Source organism: Ranitomeya variabilis, chromosome 2 (genome assembly GCF_051348905.1).
Source record: "Ranitomeya variabilis isolate aRanVar5 chromosome 2, aRanVar5.hap1, whole genome shotgun sequence".
In the NCBI taxonomy this organism is placed as follows: Eukaryota; Metazoa; Chordata; class Amphibia; order Anura; family Dendrobatidae; genus Ranitomeya; species Ranitomeya variabilis.
The window spans coordinates 500,815,752-500,839,341 of NC_135233.1; the positions used below are offsets into that span (position 1 = coordinate 500,815,752).

General features: G+C 42.5%; 1 protein-coding gene across 1 annotated transcript in view; it reads left to right on the forward strand.

Moving 5' to 3' along the window:
* Positions 1-23,590, forward strand: part of LUZP2 (leucine zipper protein 2) — a 1,211,598-nt gene that overhangs the window by 861,063 nt on the left and 326,945 nt on the right. Inside the window, exons 8-9 of the mRNA XM_077288026.1 lie at positions 9,947-10,021; positions 18,793-18,933. Of these exons, the coding sequence (XP_077144141.1) occupies positions 9,947-10,021; positions 18,793-18,933 (216 nt within the window). The remainder of the gene's footprint in view (positions 1-9,946; positions 10,022-18,792; positions 18,934-23,590) is intronic.

The following is a 23,590-nucleotide window of genomic DNA, read 5'->3' on the forward strand; positions in this document are numbered from 1 at the left end:
TTTTGTAAAATAATAGGAAAACTCCTAAAGCCCTGAAGCAATGTGTCCTTTATGAGCGATGAGTTACAAAGCTATAGAGTCTTTCATTTGCATAAATTACATCATGCTTCATTTTAATTTTAGATTAAGAACAGATAACCATCTGGTTTAATATCCTTGTTTTTTTGTCCTTCATTTACCCCAAAGGTAATGGAACAAAGAAACGTGTCATTGAATTTGTCACCATTAAATCTACAAACATGATTTCTGTTCCCAATACATTTCCCATAATAGCAGCGTAGTACCGTAGCTGGTAACAAAATGGCTTATTATTCCATCTTTTTTAAATGCTAAAAATTCTTTGTTACGTAATGTGCATTTAGAATATGCGATAAAAGCAATCCAGGAATCTGCTTTGCATTTGTTTGGTGTTTTTGCAGTCTTGCACTATTTAGTAAAAAAAAAGGAAAAGAAAACTTCAAAAACATCCACACATTTTTATTTTATGCAAGCTGCCTGTCTATATTTTTTCCTAGCACACGCCAATCCAGGAGAAATATAATTTACAAGTTGCTATTTAACCTCTTACTGACATATGATTTAATGGTCATCATATGTCGGCTCCCTCCATCTTTGATGTTGGTTTCAGGATTTGAGCTTGCATCTTTAGGGCTCGTGCACATGACCATATTTTTGATCTGAGATCAGATTGCACTCTTACTTATGCTATTCTGTGGAGCCGTACACATGTCCAATTTTTCCTCAGACCGATCTAAGCTCTGCCCATATCTGTTAAGGCCGACTGAGACATAGAGAGATAGGACCATTCTGACTAGGTACACTTTGTCGCTGTAGGATGGGTTTGTTTTTTTCTTTTTTGATCAAAAGAGTGGCATGTTAAAGTTTGAGCATCCCTGGTCAAAATTACTGTTATTGTGAACAGTTAAGTAATTATATTATACTAGATGGTAGCCCGATTCTAACGCATCGGGTATTCTAGAATATGTATGTAGTTTATTTATGAAGATTTTAGAATAATACATTGAATACACAGGATTCGGCCGGCCGCGACCAATTAGCGAAGCGTGGTTCAAATCCCGCGCCAATTCGCGTCCGGACTGCGCCTGTCACTGATTTTTCGCGGCCGGCCACGTAGTATATAGCACAGCCACGTAGTATATAACAGCCCACATAGTAAATAGCAGCCACGTAGTATATAGTACAGCCACGTAGTATATAGCACAGCCACGTAGTATATAGCACAGCCCACGGAGTATATAACACAGCCCATGGAGTATATAGCACAGCTCATGGAGTATATAGCACACCCACATAGTATATAACACAGCCCACGGAGAATATAGCATAGCCACGTAGTATATATCACAGCCCCCGGAGTGTATAACAGCCCACATAGCATATAACACAGCCACGTAGTATATAACAGCCCATGCACGCACTATATAACACAGGCCACAAAGTGTATAACACAGGCCACAAAGTGTATAACACAGGCCACGTAGTGTATAACACAGCCCACGTAGTGTATAACACAGCCCACGTAGTATATAGCACAGCCATGTAGTATATTGCATAGCACACATAGTATATTGTACAACCCACGCAGTATATTGCACAGCCCATGCAGTATATTGCACAGCCCACGCAGTATATTGCACAGCCCACGCAGTATATCGCACAGCCCATGCAGTATATTGCACAGCCCACGCAGTATATTGCACAGCCCATGCAGTATATTGCACAGCCCATGCAGTATATTGCACAGCCCATGCAGTATATCGCACAGCCCACACAGTATATCGCACAATCCACATAGTATATCGCACAGCCCACGCAGTATATCGCACAGCCCATGCAGTATATTGCACAGCCCATGCAGTATATCGCACAATCCACATAGTATATCGCACAGCCCATGTAGTATATCGCACAGCCCACATAGGATATGGCACAGCCCACGTAATATATCGCACAGCCCACGTAGTATATAGCACAGCCCACGCAGTATATTGCACAGCCCACATAGTATATTGCCCAGCCCACGTAGTATATTGCACAGCCCACATAGTATATTGCCCAGCCCACATAGTATATTGCACAACTATGTAGTATATTGCACAGCCCACATAGTATATTGCACAGCCCACATAGTAGATTGCCCAGCCAACGTAGTATGTTGCACAGCCACGTAGTATATTGCACAGCACATGTAGTATATAGCACAGCCCATGCAGTATATAGCAATGTGGGCATCATATCCCTGTTAAAAAAAGAATTAAAATAAAAAATAGTTATATACTCACCTTCTGTTGGCCCCGGATCCAGGCAAAGCGTTTTCCGACCCTCCGCGCATGCTCCGGTCTCAAGAGTGCATTGCGGTCTCGCAAGATGATGACGTAACGGTCTCGCGAGACTGCTACGTCATCATCTCGCGAGATCGCAATGCATGGAGCGGTCACCGGAGCGTCACGAGGAGCGGGAAAGGCCTGTTTTGAATGCGGGGGCCGACGGACGGTGAGTATATAACGATTTTTTATTTTTTTTATTATTTTTAACATTAGATCTTTTTACTATTGATGCTGCATAGGCAGCATCAATAGTAAAAAGTTGGTCACACAGGGTTAATAGCAGCGGTAACGGAGTGCGTTACACCGCGGCATAACGCGGTCTGTTACTGCTGCCATTAACCCTGTGTGAGCGCTGACTGGAGGGGAGTATGGAGCGGGCACTGACTGCGGGGAGTAAGGAGCGGACATTTTGCCACCGGACTGTGCCTGTTGCTGATTGGTCATGGCTGTTTTGCCGCGACCAATCAGCGACTTGGATTTCCATGACAGACAGAGGCCACGACCAATGAATATCCGTGACAGACAGACAGAAAGACAGACAGAAGGACAGACAGAAGTGACCCTTAGACAATTATATAGTAGATTTTAAGCAAAAAAATAGAAATATTGTCATCTTTTACATTTTGATAATCACAAAAAAGGAAAATGGGCCTCTGCAAAAGTTGGAAATGTTTGTGCTCAGATGACTTTGACCAAGGTCTCAGATCATAATTAGCCTGTTAGGGTTATAACTAGTGATGAGCGAATATATTCGTTACTCGAGATTTCTCAAGCATGCTCGGGGGTCCTCCGAGTATTTTTAGTGCTCGGACATTTAGTTTTTCTTGCCACAGCTGAATGATTTACATCTGTTAGCCTGCATAAGTACATGTGGGGATTCCCTAGCAACCAGGCAACCCCCACATGTACTTATGCTGGCTAACAGATGTAAATCATTCAGCTGCAGCAAGAAAAACTAAATCTCCGAGCACTAAAAAATACTCGGAGGTCACCCGAGCATGCTCGAGAAATCTCGAGTAACGAGTATATTTGCTCATCATTAGTTATAACTTGTTCACTATCATCATTAGGAAAGGTCAGGCCATGGGTTCTTCTAGCACTCTGAAAATGAAAATGGTGGAGGCCCACAAAGCAGGAGAAGGCTATAAGAAGATAGCACAGCATTTTTAGGTTGCCGTTTCCTCAGTTTGAAATGTATTTCAGAAATCACAGTTAATAGGAACATAAGTATCCTATGTTATTTAAGTGTAATATTACTTTTTACTTTATTTACTGCAGGCATTTGTTCATTTTGTTTTTTTACATATATAATGTGACAAAATATATTTTGATGCTGAATGCTTTAAATGAACAGAGCAAAATCCATTGAGCATGTCAAGTTAAAATGGTGATTCAAAACCTAAATGTCTGTCTATCTGTCTACTTTATGTAATGTAGTAATCAAATCACTTTTATAATATTTTTGATTAAAACATCCCTACTTTTTTCCTCTCTCTCCCTTTTTTCTCTTTCTGCTTCTTTTTTTCCTTCTGTACTGAAGATGCTTCATTTGAGATTCTCCATTGCATGCTGGGATACTAAAACGTGACATCATCAGGTGTTGAGGCTGTCGTCACTGCCTGTCACTGTCCCTAGGATGAAACGAACCATCATCATCAGGGAAGTCTGTTTAAGGGGTTGCACTAGTCCCTCCTCTATTGAGAATGCATTGGTTGTCAATTCTGACTAATGCTCATAATTCATTTCCTGCTCATAGTGCTATGTTCCATTGAATGCGCAGTGACTGTCTAATAAGTAGTGACAATATAACAAATTGTTTCTTCAGATAGAAAGAGGACTAAATTCCTAGTGCCACCTATTGGAAGAAGCAATACTATAGGTCAATATCGACCATTTAATGAGCCTTGCCACATGATTTAGGATAAAAGTCAAGCCAGAATCTCAATTGCAAATGCTGTGTTTTGGGGTGCTGCCACTCATCAGTGAAAAGTGTGAGATCTTGTTTGGATCGGTGAGCAGCGTATGACTGGGATCCAAGGGTTAACGTTTCTCCTTGTGAAGAGAGATGTACAAAGCCTGGCATGCCAATATGAAGATGCTTTTAAGCCTTGCAATGCTCCTCTGGGAAATTAAATATGCAAATTCCCTCTTCAGAGATTAAGAGGACTAGAACTCTAGTGCCACCTATTGTGAGAAGCAATACTATAAGTTAACATTGACCCTTTAACAAGCTTTGACACATGACTTAGAATAAAAGCCAAATTTGAATATCAATTTGTTCACGCGGTGTTTCAAGGTGCAACCCCTATTCAGTGCAAAGTGTGAGATCTGGTTTGGTTAGATGACAGGTGTCCAACCAGGATCCCAGGGGTAACGTTTATCCTTGTGGAGAGTGACATGCCAAGCCTTGACATGAAGAGAACACGGCAAGCAGGGAGAGCAGAGACCAGCTTATCCTTTGAAACTGATGCACTTATGACGTCCAATTTTAGGGCAGTGATGTCTTTCGGGGACTGGAATGTTCTCTGTTCTCCTTGCTCGCAGCATTCTCTTCTTTTCATTTTGGACTCCCAGTGAGATCTTCTGCCGGCTCTTCACTGCTCACTAGAAGCTCCAAGGGAGCATACTGCCACTGTGCATTCAAAGAAATATTTCCCAGTGAGCTCATATTGTGTCGGAATTGACAAGTGACACATTCTTAGTAATGTTCTGAAATGGACATTACTGATGACGATTTGTTTCAAGGTAGAGAAAGCAGCTGTGGCAGTGACTGTAGCCACATATTTCTGATGACGTTTCATTTGAATATCCCAGCATGCACTGGGGATTGTTAAAGAGAACGTTATCAGAACGAAATAATAAAAAAAGTAGCAGGATGATAGAGAGCGAACTCTATATAATTTGTAATTCAAATACCGTATATTAGAACATTAATTAGATTATTGCAAATAAATTGATAGACATTTGCGATTAAATTCAAGCTTGAAATATCCAAATTGGGGACAAACCCAAATTAAACCCTCACTAGAAGACCATAAAATTAACTTTTATTCCTATTAATTTAAAAAAAAAGTCTATACAAAATGAAATGTTTTGTCCCTAATCTGTCTCAGATGTCTGCAATTAGTTTATGCAGAATTCCTGCTAATTTATATTTAGAAAGTGTAGAGCATCCGGTATGCTAATACATAATGGCAGAGTAGGACAACAAATTTTAGCACCAGCGTCGTCCCAACATGTTTCACCGTGCTAGCGGCATCATCAGGGGATGGAACACAGGCGGCTGTGTGACAGGCACAACACATGCATGGAGAGCCCAACAAACAGGCTCCCCATACATGTGTTATGACGGTCACCAGCCATGAGTCATGGCCCATGACACATGCAGCTGTGGCGCCAGACAGCTGATCAGCAGGGGCGATCCAGGTATCCGGGTTCCCTCTGCAGCTTATTCGGTAGGCGCTATAGCTTGCCCAATAAGAAGGGAGCCGAACATATTTCATCATTTCTATATGACAGCACGTTGCCTTGCCGCTGGATTCATCAGGATCCTGGTTTAGGTGAGTACATGATTCTTTTAGCTCAAACTGGTAGTGTGATGTGGGGGCATCATAGACAATGGGGGACCCTATACATAGTATAGGGGATCCTGAACAGTGTGGGGGCCCTCATACACTTTGGGACTAATCAAATCACAGCCTGAGAACATTTGGTATCAGATCTAAGAAGAAACATATGCTTACGAATGCATAAAATTATAACTTATTTGAGCAATGTATTCAAAAATATATTATATAAACGCATGGAATGCCTACAATAATATTACATCTCTATTAGCTATGCACCTCATATTATAAATAGTTCAAAACATTGATAAAGTACAGTGCAAACCAACAAAGTGCCTAGTTCAATCTTTGGAATGTTCCTGTGTAGGTTTGTATATGCAAAATTATTTTCCAGGGGGCCCCTTGGAAAAACCAATGGCAAAACGGCATTGTCGTGGTTACTACACAATAATTGTGAATGCCCATTGGAAAGAGCAATGGCGAAACGGCATTGTCGGGGTTACTACACACTAATCGTGGACACTAAGGACATTTATTAAAAATGTAAGTTTGCATGATTTCGCATATACAAACCCACAAAAGAACATTACGAAGATTGTACTTGGCACTTTAGGAGCTAATGTAGGGGCCACTACACAGTTTGGGGGCTAATTTAGGAGACATAATACAGTTTGGGAGCTAATGTGAGGAGGTCATTATACTGTGCTTTTGGGGAGCAATGGGGGCATCATACTATGTTTAGGGAAGCTAGGGGCCATCATTCTGTGCATAGCGGAGCTGTGGGCCCACCATATTGTGTATAACAGAGCTGTTGGCCCATCATACTGCGCATAGGGAGTTGTGGGCCCATTATACTGTGCAGATGGCAGCTGTTGGAACATCATGTTGTGTATAGAGAAGCAGTGGGTGCATTATACTGTGCATAGCAGAGCTGTGTGCCCACCATACTGTGTATAGGAGAGCTGTGAGACCATCATACTGTTTATAGGGAGTTGTGGGCCCATTGCACTGTGCAGTGATGAGCTGTGGGCCCATCTTACTGTGCATAGAGAGTTGCGGGCCCTTTATACTGTGTAGAGGGCAGCTGATGGAACATCATGTTGTGTATAGAGAAGCTGTGGGTGCATTATACTGTGTATAGAGGAGCTGTGGGCTCATTATAATGTATATAAAGGATCTGTACATTGCGGAACTCAGGGGACATCATTAGATGTTAAGTAGACACTGAAGAAGCATTATTGTTATAGGGGCACTCCGAGTACTGTGACCGTCAGATGTGCACAGAGGGCATTATTGCTCTCAAGGGTCAAAATGTGGACACTGTTTTCCAGAGCACTTGCACAAGGCATTAATATTTTATAGGCAGCAGTTTTAACATCTAGAGGGGATAAAGGAGGCATTATTACTATGCAAGGGGCACAGTGGTGGGCATTATTATGTGGTGCAGTAATAACAGCTGTTATAGTAGCATACAGTACGTAATAGGGACACATATTGCAGCAGCGGCTCAGTATTGGGGTATCTACAGGATGAGGAGGTTGTGCAGATTGGGAATAGATACGGATGATGCTGGAAATGTGAGAAGTCAAATGTATCTTGTACTCTCCGCAGACAAGATGTGACTAGAAGAAGTTGTCATGTCAGTCTGGGTCTGACGGAAAAGACAGGAAAAGTGAAAGACTCCATAAGAAATAACATCAGCTGTAAGTGACCATCTAGAACTGTGCTGTAATCTCTCATATGTTCTGCAGGACAGGTATCTACCACTATATGGCCCCCATATGATGGTAATATACACTCACCGGCCACTTTATTAGGTACACCATGCTAGTAACGGGTTGGACCCCCTTTTGCCTTCAGAACTGCCTCAATTCTTCGTGGCATAGATTCAACAAGGTGCTGGAAGCATTCCTCAGAGATTTTGGTCCATATTGACATGATGGCATCACACAGTTGCCGCAGATTTGTCGGCTGCACATCCCAAAGATGCTCCATACAAGGCAGGATGGATCCATGCTTTCATGTTGTTTACGCCAAATTCTGACCCTACCATCCGAATGTCGCAGCAGAAATCGAGACTCATCAGACCAAGCAACGTTTTTCCAATCTTCTACTGTCCAATTTCGATGAGCTTGTACAAATTGTAGCCTCAGTTTCCTGTTCTTAGCTGAAAGGAGTGGTACCCGGTGTGGTCTTCTGCTGCTGTAGCCCATCTGCCTCAAAGTTCGACGCACTGTGCGTTCAGAGATGCTCTTAGGCCTACCTTGGTTGTAACGGGTGGCGATTTGAGTCACTGTTGCCTTTCTATCAGCTCGAACCAGTCTGCCCATTCTCCTCTGACCTCTGGCATCAACAAGGCATTTCCGCCCACAGAACTGCCGCTCACTGGATTTTTTTTTTTTTCGGACCATTCTCTGTAAACCCTAGAGATGGTTGTGCGTGAAAATCCCAGTAGATCAGCAGTTTCTGAAATACTCAGACCAGCCCTTCTGGCACCAACAACCATGCCACGTTCAAAGGCACTCAAATCACCTTTCTTCCCCATACTGATGCTCGGTTTGAACTGCAGGAGATTGTCTTGACCATGTCTACATGCCTAAATGCACTGAGTTGCCGCCATGTGATTGGCTGATTAGAAATTAAGTGTTAACAAGAAGTTGGACAGGTGTACCTAATAAAGTGGCCGGTGAGTGTAGATCTTGGTCTTTGTAGACAATATTTTCCAGTAACAACATGGTCATCTCCTGAGGTTCCCCTACACTTATCATTAGGTTGCACCACTGTACTTGTAATCACGATTAGCAGTTAGGGGCCCACTGAGATGTTTCAAGTCCCTCTGAGCTTAACCCTGTCTATTGTAATTGTCTGACCTTCTAAAGTTTGTGTTACTTTTTCAAGACAATAATTCTGACTCATGTTATTTGTTCTTGTGTCCAACTGATTTTGATTCAATACATTTATATATTTCTTCAACTCACTCCACCAACCACCATGAAAACCATGTTCCACTACAGTGAAGGCCAGATCTGTGTACAGGGGTGAAGGGTTGAAAACCAGGATGCTCCTTCATCTGGCTAAGATTAGTGGCTTGGGCAAAGTCTGTGTTGGATCAATCCAAGGATTCCTTACATCTATAGTTAGAGGCTACCAAAAACAGACTTCAATCTCTTACTTCCTTAAGAGACGGTCCCGTATACTCTGGTTCCAAATACTACTTTGGTCAAAAATGCAATGAAAATTTCTTGTAAGTTCAAAAGGTTTATTGACTTTACAAAAAGACCCACGTGGATGCCAAAATTCTACTACATATACCATAGACAAGGTAATTTTCAAGTAAATTTATTGCAGGGAGGCAATCAAATTTTATTTCTTACCCCTTATACCCATTGGTTTCAATGTGACAGCTATTGACTATAAATCTATCTCATACAACGAGTTATTAAAAGTCATCAATATCTATTGGCGCCTTATAAACTACAGTGCAGAGGAACCTTGTGCAGAAAAAGCAAATTTACTTTGCAAAATATATTATGGCCATATATTTTCCAAGAAATTTATAAGCCAACGCTGCCTGTAAACAATATGTATTTTTCATGTGCTTGTCACAGTTTCAACCAGTTTGGCAACCGGGCATCAGTTGTTAACAGAATATAAATATAATGACAGATAAATATACAAAGTAATAAAACATGTATTGTATTCATGCATTCCTGACAATTCAGGATTGCTGTATTACCATAAAGCAGGTGTGTTCCAGGAATATGATGTGTGTATTCTTTTGAAATGCTAAGCCCTAAGATGTTTACTTATGAGAGTACAAATCATTTTAATAGACTTTCCTAGAGAAAGAGGGAGCCATGATTCTAAGCTACCATCTGCGAGTTCATAATTAGTTAATTAAATAGCACATTATAAATAGCCATACATGTTCATGAGTTACACAGCCAGTAGCATTACAGCTCAATGAATGGTTGAATCGGTTTGTGTCTCCTGACGGTATAGCTGAGATTTTTCTCTAATTCTCATTAACAGGCACAACAACTAACAGATTTGGAGCAGAAGTTAACAGTGGCGAAGAGAGAAATGGAAATAGCATCACTGGATAATGTAAGAGCTTGTTATCATACAGTAGACCAATGAATATTTACAGCATGCACTCGTAAACCAATGTTTCTTGCCATTTATTTAGGACGTTCATTTCTTAGCTACAGTCATAAATGGATATAACAAGTCTCCAGTTTGGGAGAAACATCTTATACATCTACAGTGGGGCAAAAAAGTATTTAGTCATTCAGCAATAGTGCAAGTTCCACCACTTAAAAAGATGAGAGGCGTCTGTAATTTACATCATAGGTAGACCTCAACTATGGGAGACAAACTGAGAAATAAAAATCCAGAAAATCACATTGTCTGTTTTTTTATCATTTTATTTGCATATTATGGTGGAAAATAAGTATTTGGTCAGAAACAAACAATCAAGATTTCTGGCTCTCACAGACCTGTAACTTCTTCTTTAAGAGTCTCCTCTTTCCTCCACTCATTACCTGTAGTAATGGCACCTGTTTAAACTTGTTATCAGTATAAAAAGACACCTGTGCACACCCTCAAACAGTCTGACTCTAAACTCCACTATGGTGAAGACCAAAGAGCTGTCAAAGGACACCAGAAACAAAATTGTAGCCCTGCACCAGGCTGGGAAGACTGAATCTGCAATAGCCAACCAGCTTGGAGTGAAGAAATCAACAGTGGGAGCAATAATTAGAAAATGGAAGACATTCAAGACCACTGATAATCTCCCTCGATCTGGGGCTCCACGCAAAATCCCACCCCGTGGGGTCAGAATGATCACAAGAACGGTGAGCAAAAATCCCAGAACCACGCGGGGGGACCTAGTGAATGAACTGCAGAGAGCTGGGACCAATGTAACAAGGCCTACCATAAGTAACACACTACGCCACCATGGACTCAGATCCTGCAGTGCCAGACGTGTCCCACTGCTTAAGCCAGTACATGTCCGGGCCCGTCTGAAGTTTGCTAGAGAGCATTTGGATGATCCAGAGGAGTTTTGGGAGAATGTCCTATGGTCTGATGAAACCAAACTGGAACTGTTTGGTAGAAACACAACTTGTTGTGTTTGGAGGAAAAAGAATACTGAGTTGCATCCATCAAACACCATACCTACTGTAAAGCATGGTGGTGGAAACATCATGCTTTGGGGCTGTTTCTCTGCAAAGGGGCCAGGACGACTGATCCGGGTACATGAAAGAATGAATGGGGCCATGTATCGTGAGATTTTGAGTGCAAACCTCCTTCCATCAGCAAGGGCATTGAAGATGAAACGTGGCTGGGTCTTTCAACATGACAATGATCCAAAGCACACCGCCAGGGCAACGAAGGAGTGGCTTCGTAAGAAGCATTTCAAGGTCCTGGAGTGGCCTAGCCAGTCTCCAGATCTCAACCCTATAGAAAACCTTTGGAGGGAGTTGAAAGTCCGTGTTGCCAAGCGAAAAGCCAAAAACATCACTGCTCTAGAGGAGATCTGCATGGAGGAATGGGCCAACATACCAACAACAGTGTGTGGCAACCTTGTGAAGACTTACAGAAAACGTTTGACCTCTGTCATTGCCAACAAAGGATATATTACAAAGTATTGAGATGAAATTTTGTTTCTGACCAAATACTTATTTTCGACCATAATATGCAAATAAAATGATAAAAAAACAGACAATGTGATTTTCTGGATTTTTATTTCTCAGTTTGTCTCCCATAGTTGAGGTCTACCTATGATGTAAATTACAGACGCCTCTCATCTTTTTAAGTGGTGGAACTTGCACTATTGCTGAGTGACTAAATACTTTTTTGCCCCACTGTATATATTATGATACATCTATTCATTAAAATGACTGGCCATTGATTTTAGTGGGTGCAGCTTAGTACTTAATTCTCTCTGTGGTGGTGCTGAAGGGAAGTTAAACACTTGCCTGGTTCCCCTTACCAGAAAGTCCCAATGTCATACTCTGTGATGAACTGATTTTCTGAGGACCCTTTTACCAAAAATAAATGGCCTATAGGACAGCACTTAACAAATAAAATTGCCTGCATATTCAATTTCTCAAATCTCCCAAAATTTGAATTGTGTAGTGTGACTTAATCACAACTCACGGACAAGCTGTGAGACTGAGTAGTCAAATGTTCCAGGGTCAAATTTCAAGATAGCATTTTGTTAACTAAATGGGAAGAAAACAGTGAAGTCGGGTCACAGTTCAAGGTCAGAATACCATAAAGTTAGCTGATCAGAGCAAAGGGGCTAGGAAAATGCATGGTCAGAGTGAATTGCAAGGTCAGACTGCAGTAGATCAACAAACAGAGCACCGAAATAGGAGGCAAACCACTGAGCAGATACTATGTCTGGCAGAGGTCTAGGACTGCCAGCTCAGCTAAGTAGCAGGATGAACACTTTTATCAGGGAACGCCTGAAGGAAGCACAGCACCTTCATGTTTCAGATTGACCAGCTGAGCTGTCGATCAAAATACTGACAGCTTAGCATGCCCCATCACTAGATTGGATGACTGAGCTCTCAGTCACTGCGTCCAAGACACACTGAGCAGAGTAACCATGACAGGTAGATTTGTTCATTTCTGGTGTGGAAGGAGGCAGTATAATGAAGATTCGATTTACATCAAATAAATTAGGTGCAAGTCTTATCTAATGGGAAGTGGTTAGCAAAATCATAACCTTTTCTACTCACCACTCCTTAGTCCTCACCATTGTCTGCTGCTCCAGGCCCAGTCTACCAATCTACTACTGTTTGGACTTCTTTTCCTTTTAGGTTGTCCGATGCATGCCGCCACTTATTTGGCATACTCGGATACATGAACTGTCATGCACATTACAGGTGGCATCCATCAAACGAGCTGGAGGGAGAATAAATATAAGGTTTCAGGTAACTCGGCCGTATTTTCTCTCATGCAAGAGAATCGCACTGATAGTGCTAATTACACTCGGCTTAAACTTTGTCAGAGTGTGAGCCGAGTGTCATCTTACTGTTATCAAATTCTTGTACTTGAGAGAATAGCAGCAAATGTGTGGAGAAGACATAGAACTTAATTTCTCCATCTTCTCCTTGGACTCTGTCTGCATAAGCTGGACTGCACTCAGATGACATCCGAGTGCAGTCCGGTGTTTTACATGCACCCATAGACTTGAATTAGTGACTGTGATCCGATTATCAGACACCTTCACAAAACACCGATTTTATTTTCTCATGCTGAATCAACATGCAGTTCTGCACTGCCCCAGAGTATAACATTGAGCCCAGTGCTATCCAATAAAACATTGAATAGCACTTGGCCGTATTATACACTAGTGTGGGCGAGCCCTAATGATGAGTGGATCAGAGTGCTGATTAGAGAGCAGTGGCAGCAAGACAGGTATGGTGGGGATCCAGGATAGGTGAGTATTAGACTTCCCATAATCTTCAGACTATAAGACACACCAGACCATAAGATGCACCTAGGTTTTAGAGGAGGAAATTAGAAAAAAAATTGAAGCAAACAATTTGGTCAATTCTCTACTTAATATCCCCTATCCTGGAATGCATGGCCTTCTCATCTCTATCCTGGTATGCATGACCCCCTCATCCCTACCCTGGTATGCATGGCACCGTCCTTCCTGTCCTGGTATGCATGGCGCCCTCATCCCCATCCTGGTGTGTATGGCCCCCTCATCCTTATCCTGGTATGATTGGCCCCCATCCCCATGCTGGTAAGATTGGCCCCATCCCCATCCTGGTATGTATGGTCCCATCAGAAAAACATAAAAACCCATTACACTTACCTTCCTCTTCTACCTCGCAGCGTCTTGTTTCGATTCCAGCAGCTGCTTTATGCTTGTAAGCAGCACATGGCAGGGACGTCATGCGCTGCTTACAATCCGAGGACAGTGTGTGGAATACTCCCTGTTCTACACATCGGAACTATGTGCATGGAGGGCAGTGAGTATTCATTGCTCTTTAGTAGTGTGCACAGTGTCAGCCACAGTCGCCAAGCTTTCACGTGTGCCGCTACGAAAGGGAATGAATATTCACTGCATTCCATCCCTATGTGTTGTGAAATTGGATTTTGGGCTCCCCCGGTGGCCACTGGTGGAATTGAACTGGTGTGCATCATCCTCTCTGTTCACCTGTTTCCATCAGGATGTGGGAGTCGCTATTTAGCCTTGCTCCTCTGTCACTTCCATGCCGGTCAACATTGTAATCAGAAGCCTTTCTGTGCATGTTCCTGCTGCTAGACAACTCCCAGCTAAGTTGGACTTTAGTCCTTGTTTGTTTTTGCATTTTGTTCCAGTTCACAGCTGTAGTTTTGTTTCTGTGTCTGGAAAGCTCTTGTGATCTGAAATTGCCACTCTGATGTTATGAGTTAATACTAGAGTCTTAAAGTAATTTCAGGATGGTGTTTTTTGATAGGGTTTTCAGCTGACCATGAAAGTGCCCTTTCTGTCTTCCTGCTATCTAGTAAGCGGACCTCAATTTTGCTAAACCTATTTTCATACTACGTTTGTCATTTCATCTAAAATCACCGCCAATATTTGTGGGGGCCTCTGTCTGCCTTTCGGGGAAATTTCTCTAGAGGTGAGCCAGGACTATATTTTCCTCTGCCAGGATTAGTTAGTCCTCCGGCCGGCGCTGGGCGTCTAGGGATAAAACGCAGGCTACGCTACCCGGCTACTGTTAGTTGTGCGGCAGGTTTAGTTCATGGTCAGTTTAGTTTCCATCCTTCCAAGAGCTAGTTCTTATGTTTGCTGGGCTATGTTCTCTTGCCATTGAGAACCATAACACCTATGGGAGTGGAGAGCAGTGAATATTCATTACCTTAAGTAGCGGGTACATGTGAAAGCCCGGTGGCCGAGGGAAGCAAGCCCTGACACTGTGCTCGCTAATAATAGAGCAATGAATACTCACTGCCCTCCACACACATACAGTGGGGCAAAAAAGTATTTAGTCATTCAGCAATAGTGCAAGTTCCACCACTTAAAAAGATGAGAGGCGTCTGTAATTTACATCATAGGTAGACCTCAACTATGGGAGACAAACTGAGAAATAAAAATCCAGAAAATCACATTGTCTGTTTTTTTATCATTTTATTTGCATATTATGGTGGAAAATAAGTATTTGGTCAGAAACAAACAATCAAGATTTCTGGCTCTCACAGACCTGTAACTTCTTCTTTAAGAGTCTCCTCTTTCCTCCACTCATTACCTGTAGTAATGGCACCTGTTTAAACTTGTTATCAGTATAAAAAGACACCTGTGCACACCCTCAAACAGTCTGACTCTAAACTCCACTATGGTGAAGACCAAAGAGCTGTCAAAGGACACCAGAAACAAAATTGTAGCCCTGCACCAGGCTGGGAAGACTGAATCTGCAATAGCCAACCAGTTTGGAGTGAAGAAATCAACAGTGGGAGCAATAATTAGAAAATGGAAGACATTCAAGACCACTGATAATCTCCCTCGATCTGGGGCTCCACGCAAAATCCCACCCCGTGGGGTCAGAATGATCACAAGAACGGTGAGCAAAAATCCCAGAACCACGCGGGGGGACCTAGTGAATGAACTGCAGAGAGCTGGGACCAATGTAACAAGGCCTACCATAAGTAACACACTACGCCACCATGGACTCAGATCCTGCAGTGCCAGACGTGTCCCACTGCTTAAGCCAGTACATGTCCGGGCCCGTCTGAAGTTTGCTAGAGAGCATTTGGATGATCCAGAGGAGTTTTGGGAGAATGTCCTATGGTCTGATGAAACCAAACTGGAACTGTTTGGTAGAAACACAACTTGTTGTGTTTGGAGGAAAAAGAATACTGAGTTGCATCCATCAAACACCATACCTACTGTAAAGCATGGTGGTGGAAACATCATGCTTTGGGGCTGTTTCTCTGCAAAGGGGCCAGGACGACTGATCCGGGTACATGAAAGAATGAATGGGGCCATGTATCGTGAGATTTTGAGTGCAAACCTCCTTCCATCAGCAAGGGCATTGAAGATGAAACGTGGCTGGGTCTTTCAACATGACAATGATCCAAAGCACACCGCCAGGGCAACGAAGGAGTGGCTTCGTAAGAAGCATTTCAAGGTCCTGGAGTGGCCTAGCCAGTCTCCAGATCTCAACCCTATAGAAAACCTTTGGAGGGAGTTGAAAGTCCGTGTTGCCAAGCGAAAAGCCAAAAACATCACTGCTCTAGAGGAGATCTGCATGGAGGAATGGGCCAACATACCAACAACAGTGTGTGGCAACCTTGTGAAGACTTACAGAAAACGTTTGACCTCTGTCATTGCCAACAAAGGATATATTACAAAGTATTGAGATGAAATTTTGTTTCTGACCAAATACTTATTTTCCACCATAATATGCAAATAAAATGATAAAAAAACAGACAATGTGATTTTCTGGATTTTTATTTCTCAGTTTGTCTCCCATAGTTGAGGTCTACCTATGATGTAAATTACAGACGCCTCTCATCTTTTTAAGTGGTGGAACTTGCACTATTGCTGAGTGACTAAATACTTTTTTGCCCCACTGTAGTCCCAGTGTGGAGAGCAGTGAGTATTCCGGCAGATATCCTACAGCTTGTAAGCAGCGCATGACGTCCCTACCATGTGCTGCTTACAAACATAAAGCAGGTGCTGGCATCATAACAAGACACTATGAGGGAGCACAGGAAGGCAATTATAATTTTTTTAATGTTTTTCTGATGTGCCTTACATACCTGGATTGTGATGGGGTGCAATCATACCAGGGTAAGGATTGGGCCATGCATACCAGGATGCTGTTATAGAGAAATGAATATTCACTGCCCTCCACGCCTATTGGCATGGAATGCAGTGAATAGTCATTTATCTTTAGCTGTGGGTACAGGAGTTAGCCACAGCAGCTGGCTCCTGCCTCCTGTGACCCACTGCTCCACCACTGTCGCACCCTCACCTCCTCACCACAGCAGATACATCCAGATTATATGACGCACCTCCCATTTTCCTCCACATTTTTTGAAGAAAAAGCGCATCTTATGGTCCAAAAAATATGGTAGTTGTTTTTTACCCCTCTCTAGTACTTCAAATCTATCAATGCGCTTGCTGGCTGAATGTTATTTTGCTATGTTCGTGACAGTCCATTACCCTAAAATTTTTATTACCGTAGTTAGAATCTGAATTTTTGGAAAAACTTGTATTCCCTTCATTTAAAATGAATTCGCTCATCTCTTCCAGCACATCACAAAATTTTCTTTAAGATGTGCTTATTAAGGGAGAATTATCAATTTTGTTATATTCTTATGAATTTACTCTAATTTTCTTTTTAAAAAAATATTTGCCACTCAGTGGCTGGAACACATTGACATCAATGGGCAGAATTTCAAATTGGTTTTATTTTTGACTCCTCCTAGCAATGGGATTCTGTAGATACTTCCATAGTTTGTGACAGTAGATTTAAAAATTAGAATTTGGTGCATATCACTTATTGCACTTAAACTAAGAAAAAAGTATTCAGGAGTAGATCTGTTAAAACATTAAAGGGAATTTGACCCCCAAAACTGTATAGCATCTCTAGCAAAAACAAGTCCATCCATACATTTATCTAGAGAGTCTATCTGCCTGTTACTAATAATTCTGCTTTGAGTGGACTGGAAACTCTTTCAAAGCCTTTGTTACACCAGATGTATTCATCACCCAGCGCTGTTTTTTTGCTTGAGACAGCTCCGGTGCTTGGGTCACACCAGCATAGACGCAATCAAGCAAGGGAAGACAGAGCAGGGTGGTGAATAGAGCCGGAGTGACGGAGGTTCAAAAAGTTTTTCCATGTGCCCAAGACATTTCAGCCAGTTTGCTTATCCATTTATCCATTCAAGAGCAGATTTCTCTCTACTAGAGAAACGGGCTGTTTAGTTAAGGGTATGGCTGGAATTGGCCATTCTTTGGCCAAATGCCACCCAAGGGCTATCATATCAAGAGATACATACATTTAACGTATCTGTTTTTTTACTAGATGTCTTAGATGGACTTCATCTGTCAACCATCTTTCACCCATAGGTTCCCATGTTAAAAAAAAAAAAACATTTTTTTTTTCATATATGCATTTTACTGATTGGAAAAAGATTGTGTTAATATTATGATATGATAATAAAAAGGTAAGGTTTGATTATGGAAATGAACCAATCTCTCAAAATTCCAATTTACTGACATAGCATTTTTTTAACCAAAAATTTGATTTGCAATGAATAAATTTGCATGGATTTTAGCACTGAATGGGGGTGACAGAAAGAGGGAAGAGACAAATCCTGTCTCAATATGATCTGTTTACTCTTATTGAATCTGACGGTCATATATACTATCAGTGTTGCACTCGTCTATGCTCCACTGGGAAACGCAGATGACTCAGTGGTGTACAAGGTACGAAAACATATATAAACTTGGATGTGATGTCATACCTGCTGTGCATTATGGGAAAGCTCGCTTGGATGCACAAACGGACATTGGTCCTCCCACTGATGATTTACCGGTTTGGAAAATGTTGCCAGTCAAGTTTCAAAGCGTTCATAGTTAGGTAGAACAACGAATTTCAGTAAATTCGACTTCAACTTGATCCTCAGTGGTTCGATCACCCATCTTTAATGGATACATTTTTATTTGTTTCCTTCTTGAAGGTTATCATTTTTTCATAACATTGTATGAAATTCTGTACAGGAATATTAGGCCTTCTGAATAAGTGAATGTGGATTAAAAATGTAAGAAATTTCACAGTGTTCACACATATTATCCTCAAATATGAGGCTCAATAAAGTAAAGTAACACAGCAACTGACCTAAAGATTTTGTTTCTCCAGGAATCTCAACTAAAAGCCTTGAAAGAAACAGTACAGCTTTGTCTGTCTTCAGTTCTACACAATCAACCACCTGCTGTGAGCATCATCTCATCAAAGCCAAGCGAGAGGCCATCTCCGTCTGTTGAGACGGTTATCACAGAGGTACGCATGATACATAAGAGTCTTGAAAATATATAGGACCTATTCCCAAATAGTCTCAACATAGCACTTATCAGTTCTTACATTGAGTGGACCTCGTATTTCATGATTTGGAAGATAATAATATGAGCTCTGCACATTACGTGCGCAAAATGTCAATATGTAATGTAATGATAATGTCTGTAAAGCAGTGTGGAGCATGATGGTGCCATAAAAGTAAAATACATAATAAATAACTGAAATTGTATAGACCGGCATCCCCAACCTGTGGATCGAGATTTGTGCCTCACGGCTGTCAGCCAGACTGGTGAATTAGCGCCTGGTCTAGTGAGTAGCTCTGCACAGAAAAGCAGATCTGGATTTGTATATACTTGCCAGTGGGGGGGAATAGGTAGAGAAATAAATTCAGTAAGCTGGAGATAGGATAATACAGTGAGAGGGGAGCTTGAAGTTAGATGCGATAGGGTGGAGAGTGTGCTTGATACGAGAATACTGAATGGGAAACCTTGGATGTAATTATTCTGTCAATATGGGCCAAGGTCTCAGTGTGCTTTCTGTGGTGAAGCTTTTTCTGTCATTATACTGGTAATTGAGTGTAACTACTGTAGTGGGTCAGGCCTGGAGGTGGCTCACAACCATCTCTTAGGCCCCTTTCACACATCAGTTTTTTCCATCAGTTGCAATCAATCGAATTAAAAAAAAAACTAATCCGGCAACTGATGCCACCGGATCCATTTTTTCCTCATAGACTTGTATTAGCGACGGATTGCAATGGATGGCCTCACGTTTCATCCGTCGTTCGGCGAATCCGTCGAGAATTGTTTGTGTGGCAGATGACGAACAAAGTAACGTTTTTTTGTGTACTTTGAAAAATCGGACAGCGATGGATCGGTGGCCGTCCGTCATTTGCTCGAATGGAAGCCTATGGGCTCCGGGTGTTGTGAATTCCGTTCTCGGGCTCCCTCCTGTGGTCATGAGTGGTACTTTGTGAGTTCTGTTCATGGGCTCCCTCTGGTGGCTTTGAGTGTTACGGCTGGTCTGTAGCTGGACTCCAGCTGCCTCGTTTCCTGCTAGGTTTGTTGCCTATTTAACTCCATCTGGACCTTTACTTGTTGCCTGCTGTCGTTGTATTCAGTACTGGTTCAGATCTCTCTGGGACTTCCCTTGTGACCTGTCTCCTCATGGAGAAGATAAGTTCATGCTAGTCCATTTTTGCTCATTGTTTTTTGAAAATGTTTCTCAGTATATTATGAGTTCAGTCCAGCTTGCTTATATGCTATTTTATTGCTAGCTGGAAAGCTCTGGGGTGCAGAGTTGCGCCCCTCACATCGTGAGTCGGTTTGGGGGTCTTTTTGTATTCTCTGCGTGGATAATTTTGTAGTATTTTATACTGACCGCACAGATTCCTTGCTATCTACTGACTATTTAGTTATTAGCGGGCCTCATTTGCTAAAACCTGTTTTCATTTCTATGTTTTCTTAACTCACCGTTATTATTTGTGGGGGCTGTCTACACTTTGGGGGAAATTTCTCTGAGGCAAGTGAGGCTTTGTTTCTCTCTAGGGGTAGCTAGTTTCTCAGGCTGTGAAGAGGCATCTAGGCCGAGTCAGGAACGCTCCACGGCTGCCTATAGTGTGTGTTGATAGGATCAGGATTGTGGTCAGTAAAGTTCCCACATTTCCAGAGCTTGTCCTTACTTTTGGTTTACCTATCAGGTCAGTTCATGTGTTCCTAACCACCAGCATCATAACAGTACAGCAGGCCAGTAAAGTGTTAATGCATCGCAAAAGAGGGATAAGAGAAGCTCTGAGGGTTTTTTTTTTCCTCTGCAGTGTGTTTAGCCTCTCTCCTCCCCTTAATCTCTGGGTGGTTCAGGACTCAGCTGCAGATATGGACATTCAAGGTCTGTCCTCTTGTGTGGATCAGCTCGCTACAAGGATACAAAGCTTTCAGGATTATGTAGTTCACAGTCCTATGTCAGAACCTAAAATACCAATTCCTGAGCTGGTCTCTGGAGATAGATCTAGGTTTTTGAATTTCAAAAATAATTGCAAATTGTTTCTTTCTCTGAGACCTCATTCCTCTGGTGACCCTGCTAAGTTAAAATTATTATTTCTTTGTTACGTGGTGACCCTCAAGATTGGGCATTCTCCCTGGCGCCAGGAGATCCTGCATTGCTAAATGTGGATGCGTTTTTTCTGGCACTTGGATTGCTTTATGAGGAACCTAATCTAGTAGACCAGGCAGAAAAGATTTTGCTGGCTCTCTCTCAGGGTCAGGATGAAGCAGAGGTTTACTGTCAGAAGTTTAGGAAGTGGTCTGTGCTCACTCAATGGAATGAGTGTGCCCTGGCAGCAATTTTCAGAAAGGGTCTTTCTGAAGCCCTTAAGGATGTTATGGTGGGGTACCCCATGCCTGCGGGTCTGAATGAGTCAATGTCTTTGGCCATTCAGATTGATCGGCGTTTGCGGGAGCGCAAACCTGTGCACCATCTGGCGGTGTTTTCTGAACAGAAGCCTGAGTCTATGCAATGTGACAGGATTCTGACCAGAATTGAACGGCAAAATCACAGACGTCAGAATGGGTTGTGCTTTTACTGTGGTGACTCCACTCATGTTATCTCTGATTGTTCTAAGCGCACAAAAAGGTTCGCTAAGTCTGTCACCATTGGTACTGTACAGCCTAAATTCATTTTGTCTGTTACTTTGATTTGCTCTCTGTCATCCTACTCTGTTATGGCTTTTGTGGATTCAGGCGCTGCCCTGAATTTGATGGATTTGTCATTTGCCAGGCACTGTGGTTTTATCTTGGAGCCATTGCAATTCCCTATTCCACTAAAGGGAATTGATGCTACGCCATTGGCCAAGAATAAGCCTCAGTACTGGACTCAAGTGACTATGTGCATGACTCCTGCACATCAGGAGGTTATTCGCTTTCTGGTGTTACATAATTTGCATGATGTTGTCGTGTTGGGTCTGCCATGGCTGCAGGTTCATAATCCAGTCCTGGATTGGAAAGCAATGTCTGTGTCAAGTTGGGGTTGTCAAGGGGTACATGGCGATGTTCCTTTGGTGTCAATTGCTTCTTCTACTCCTTCTGAAGTCCCTGAATTTTTGTCGGATTACCAGGATGTATTTGATGAGCCCAAATCCAGTGCCCTACCTCCTCATAGGGATTGTGATTGTGCTATAAATTTGATTCCTGGTAGTAAGTTCCCTAAGGGACGACTTTTTAATTTGTCTGTACCAGAACATACCGCTATGCAGAGTTATATAAAGGAATCTTTGGAGAAAGGGCATATTCGTCCGTCCTCATCACCTTTGGGTGCAGGGTTCTTTTTTGTGGCCAAGAAGGATGGTTCTCTGAGACCCTGTATAGATTATCGCCTTCTAAATAAAATCACGGTCAAATTTCAGTACCCTTTGCCTCTGCTGTCCGATCTGTTTGCTCGGATTAGGGGGGCTAGTTGGTTCACCAAGATAGATCTTCGAGGAGCTTATAATCTTGTGCGTATAAAGCAGGGCGATGAATGGAAAACAGCATTTAATATGCCCGAAGGTCATTTTGAGTACTTGGTGATGCCTTTTGGGCTTTCTAATGCCCCATCCGTGTTTCAGTCCTTCATGCACGACATCTTCCGAGAGTATCTGGATAGATTTATGATTGTGTACCTGGATGATATTTTGGTCTTTTCTGATGATTGGGAGTCTCATGTGAAGCAGGTCAGTATGGTGTTTCAGGTCCTGCATGCCAATGCCTTGTTTGTGAAGGGCTCTAAATGTCTCTTTGGAGTCCAGAAGGTTTCCTTTTTGGGCTTTATTTTTTCCCCTTCTACTATCGAGATGGATCCAGTTAAAGTCCAGGCCATCTATGACTGGACTCAACCTATATCGGTGAAGAGTCTTCAGAAGTTCCTGGGCTTTGATAATTTTTACCGTCGTTTCATCACTAATTTTTCTAGTGTGGTTAAGCCTTTGACGGATTTGACTGGAAAGGGTGCTGATGTGACGAATTGGTCTTCTGCGGCCGTTGAGGCCTTTCAGGAGCTGAAACATCGGTTTTCTTCGGCTCCTGTCTTGCGTCAGCCTGATGTCTCTCTTCCCTTTCAGGTCGAGGTTGATGCTTCTGAGACTGGAGCAGGGGCTGTCTTGTCACAGAGAAGCTCTGATGGCTCGGTGATGAGACCATGTGCTTTCTTTTCTAGAAAGTTTTCACCTGCCGAGCGGAATTATGATGTTGGTAATCGGGAGTTGTTGGCAATGAAGTGGGCATTCGAGGAGTGGCGACATTGGCTTGTGGGAGCCAAGCATCGCGTGGTGGTCTTGACGGATCACAAGAACTTGATTTATCTCGAGTCTGCCAAGCGGTTAAATCCTAGACAAGCTCGATGGTCGCTGTTTTTCTCCCGTTTTGATTTCGTGGTTTCGTACCTTCCGGGCTCAAAGAATGTGAAGGCTGATGCCCTTTCTAGGAGTTTTGTGCCTGACTCTCCGGGAGTTTCTGAACCGGCTGGTATCCTCAGAGAGGGGGTGATCTTGTCTGCCATCTCCCCTGATTTGCGGCGGGTGTTGCAGGAATTTCAGGCTGATAGACCTGACCGTTGTCCACCGGAAAGACTGTTTGTCCCGGATAGATGGACCAGCAGAGTTATTTCCAAGGAT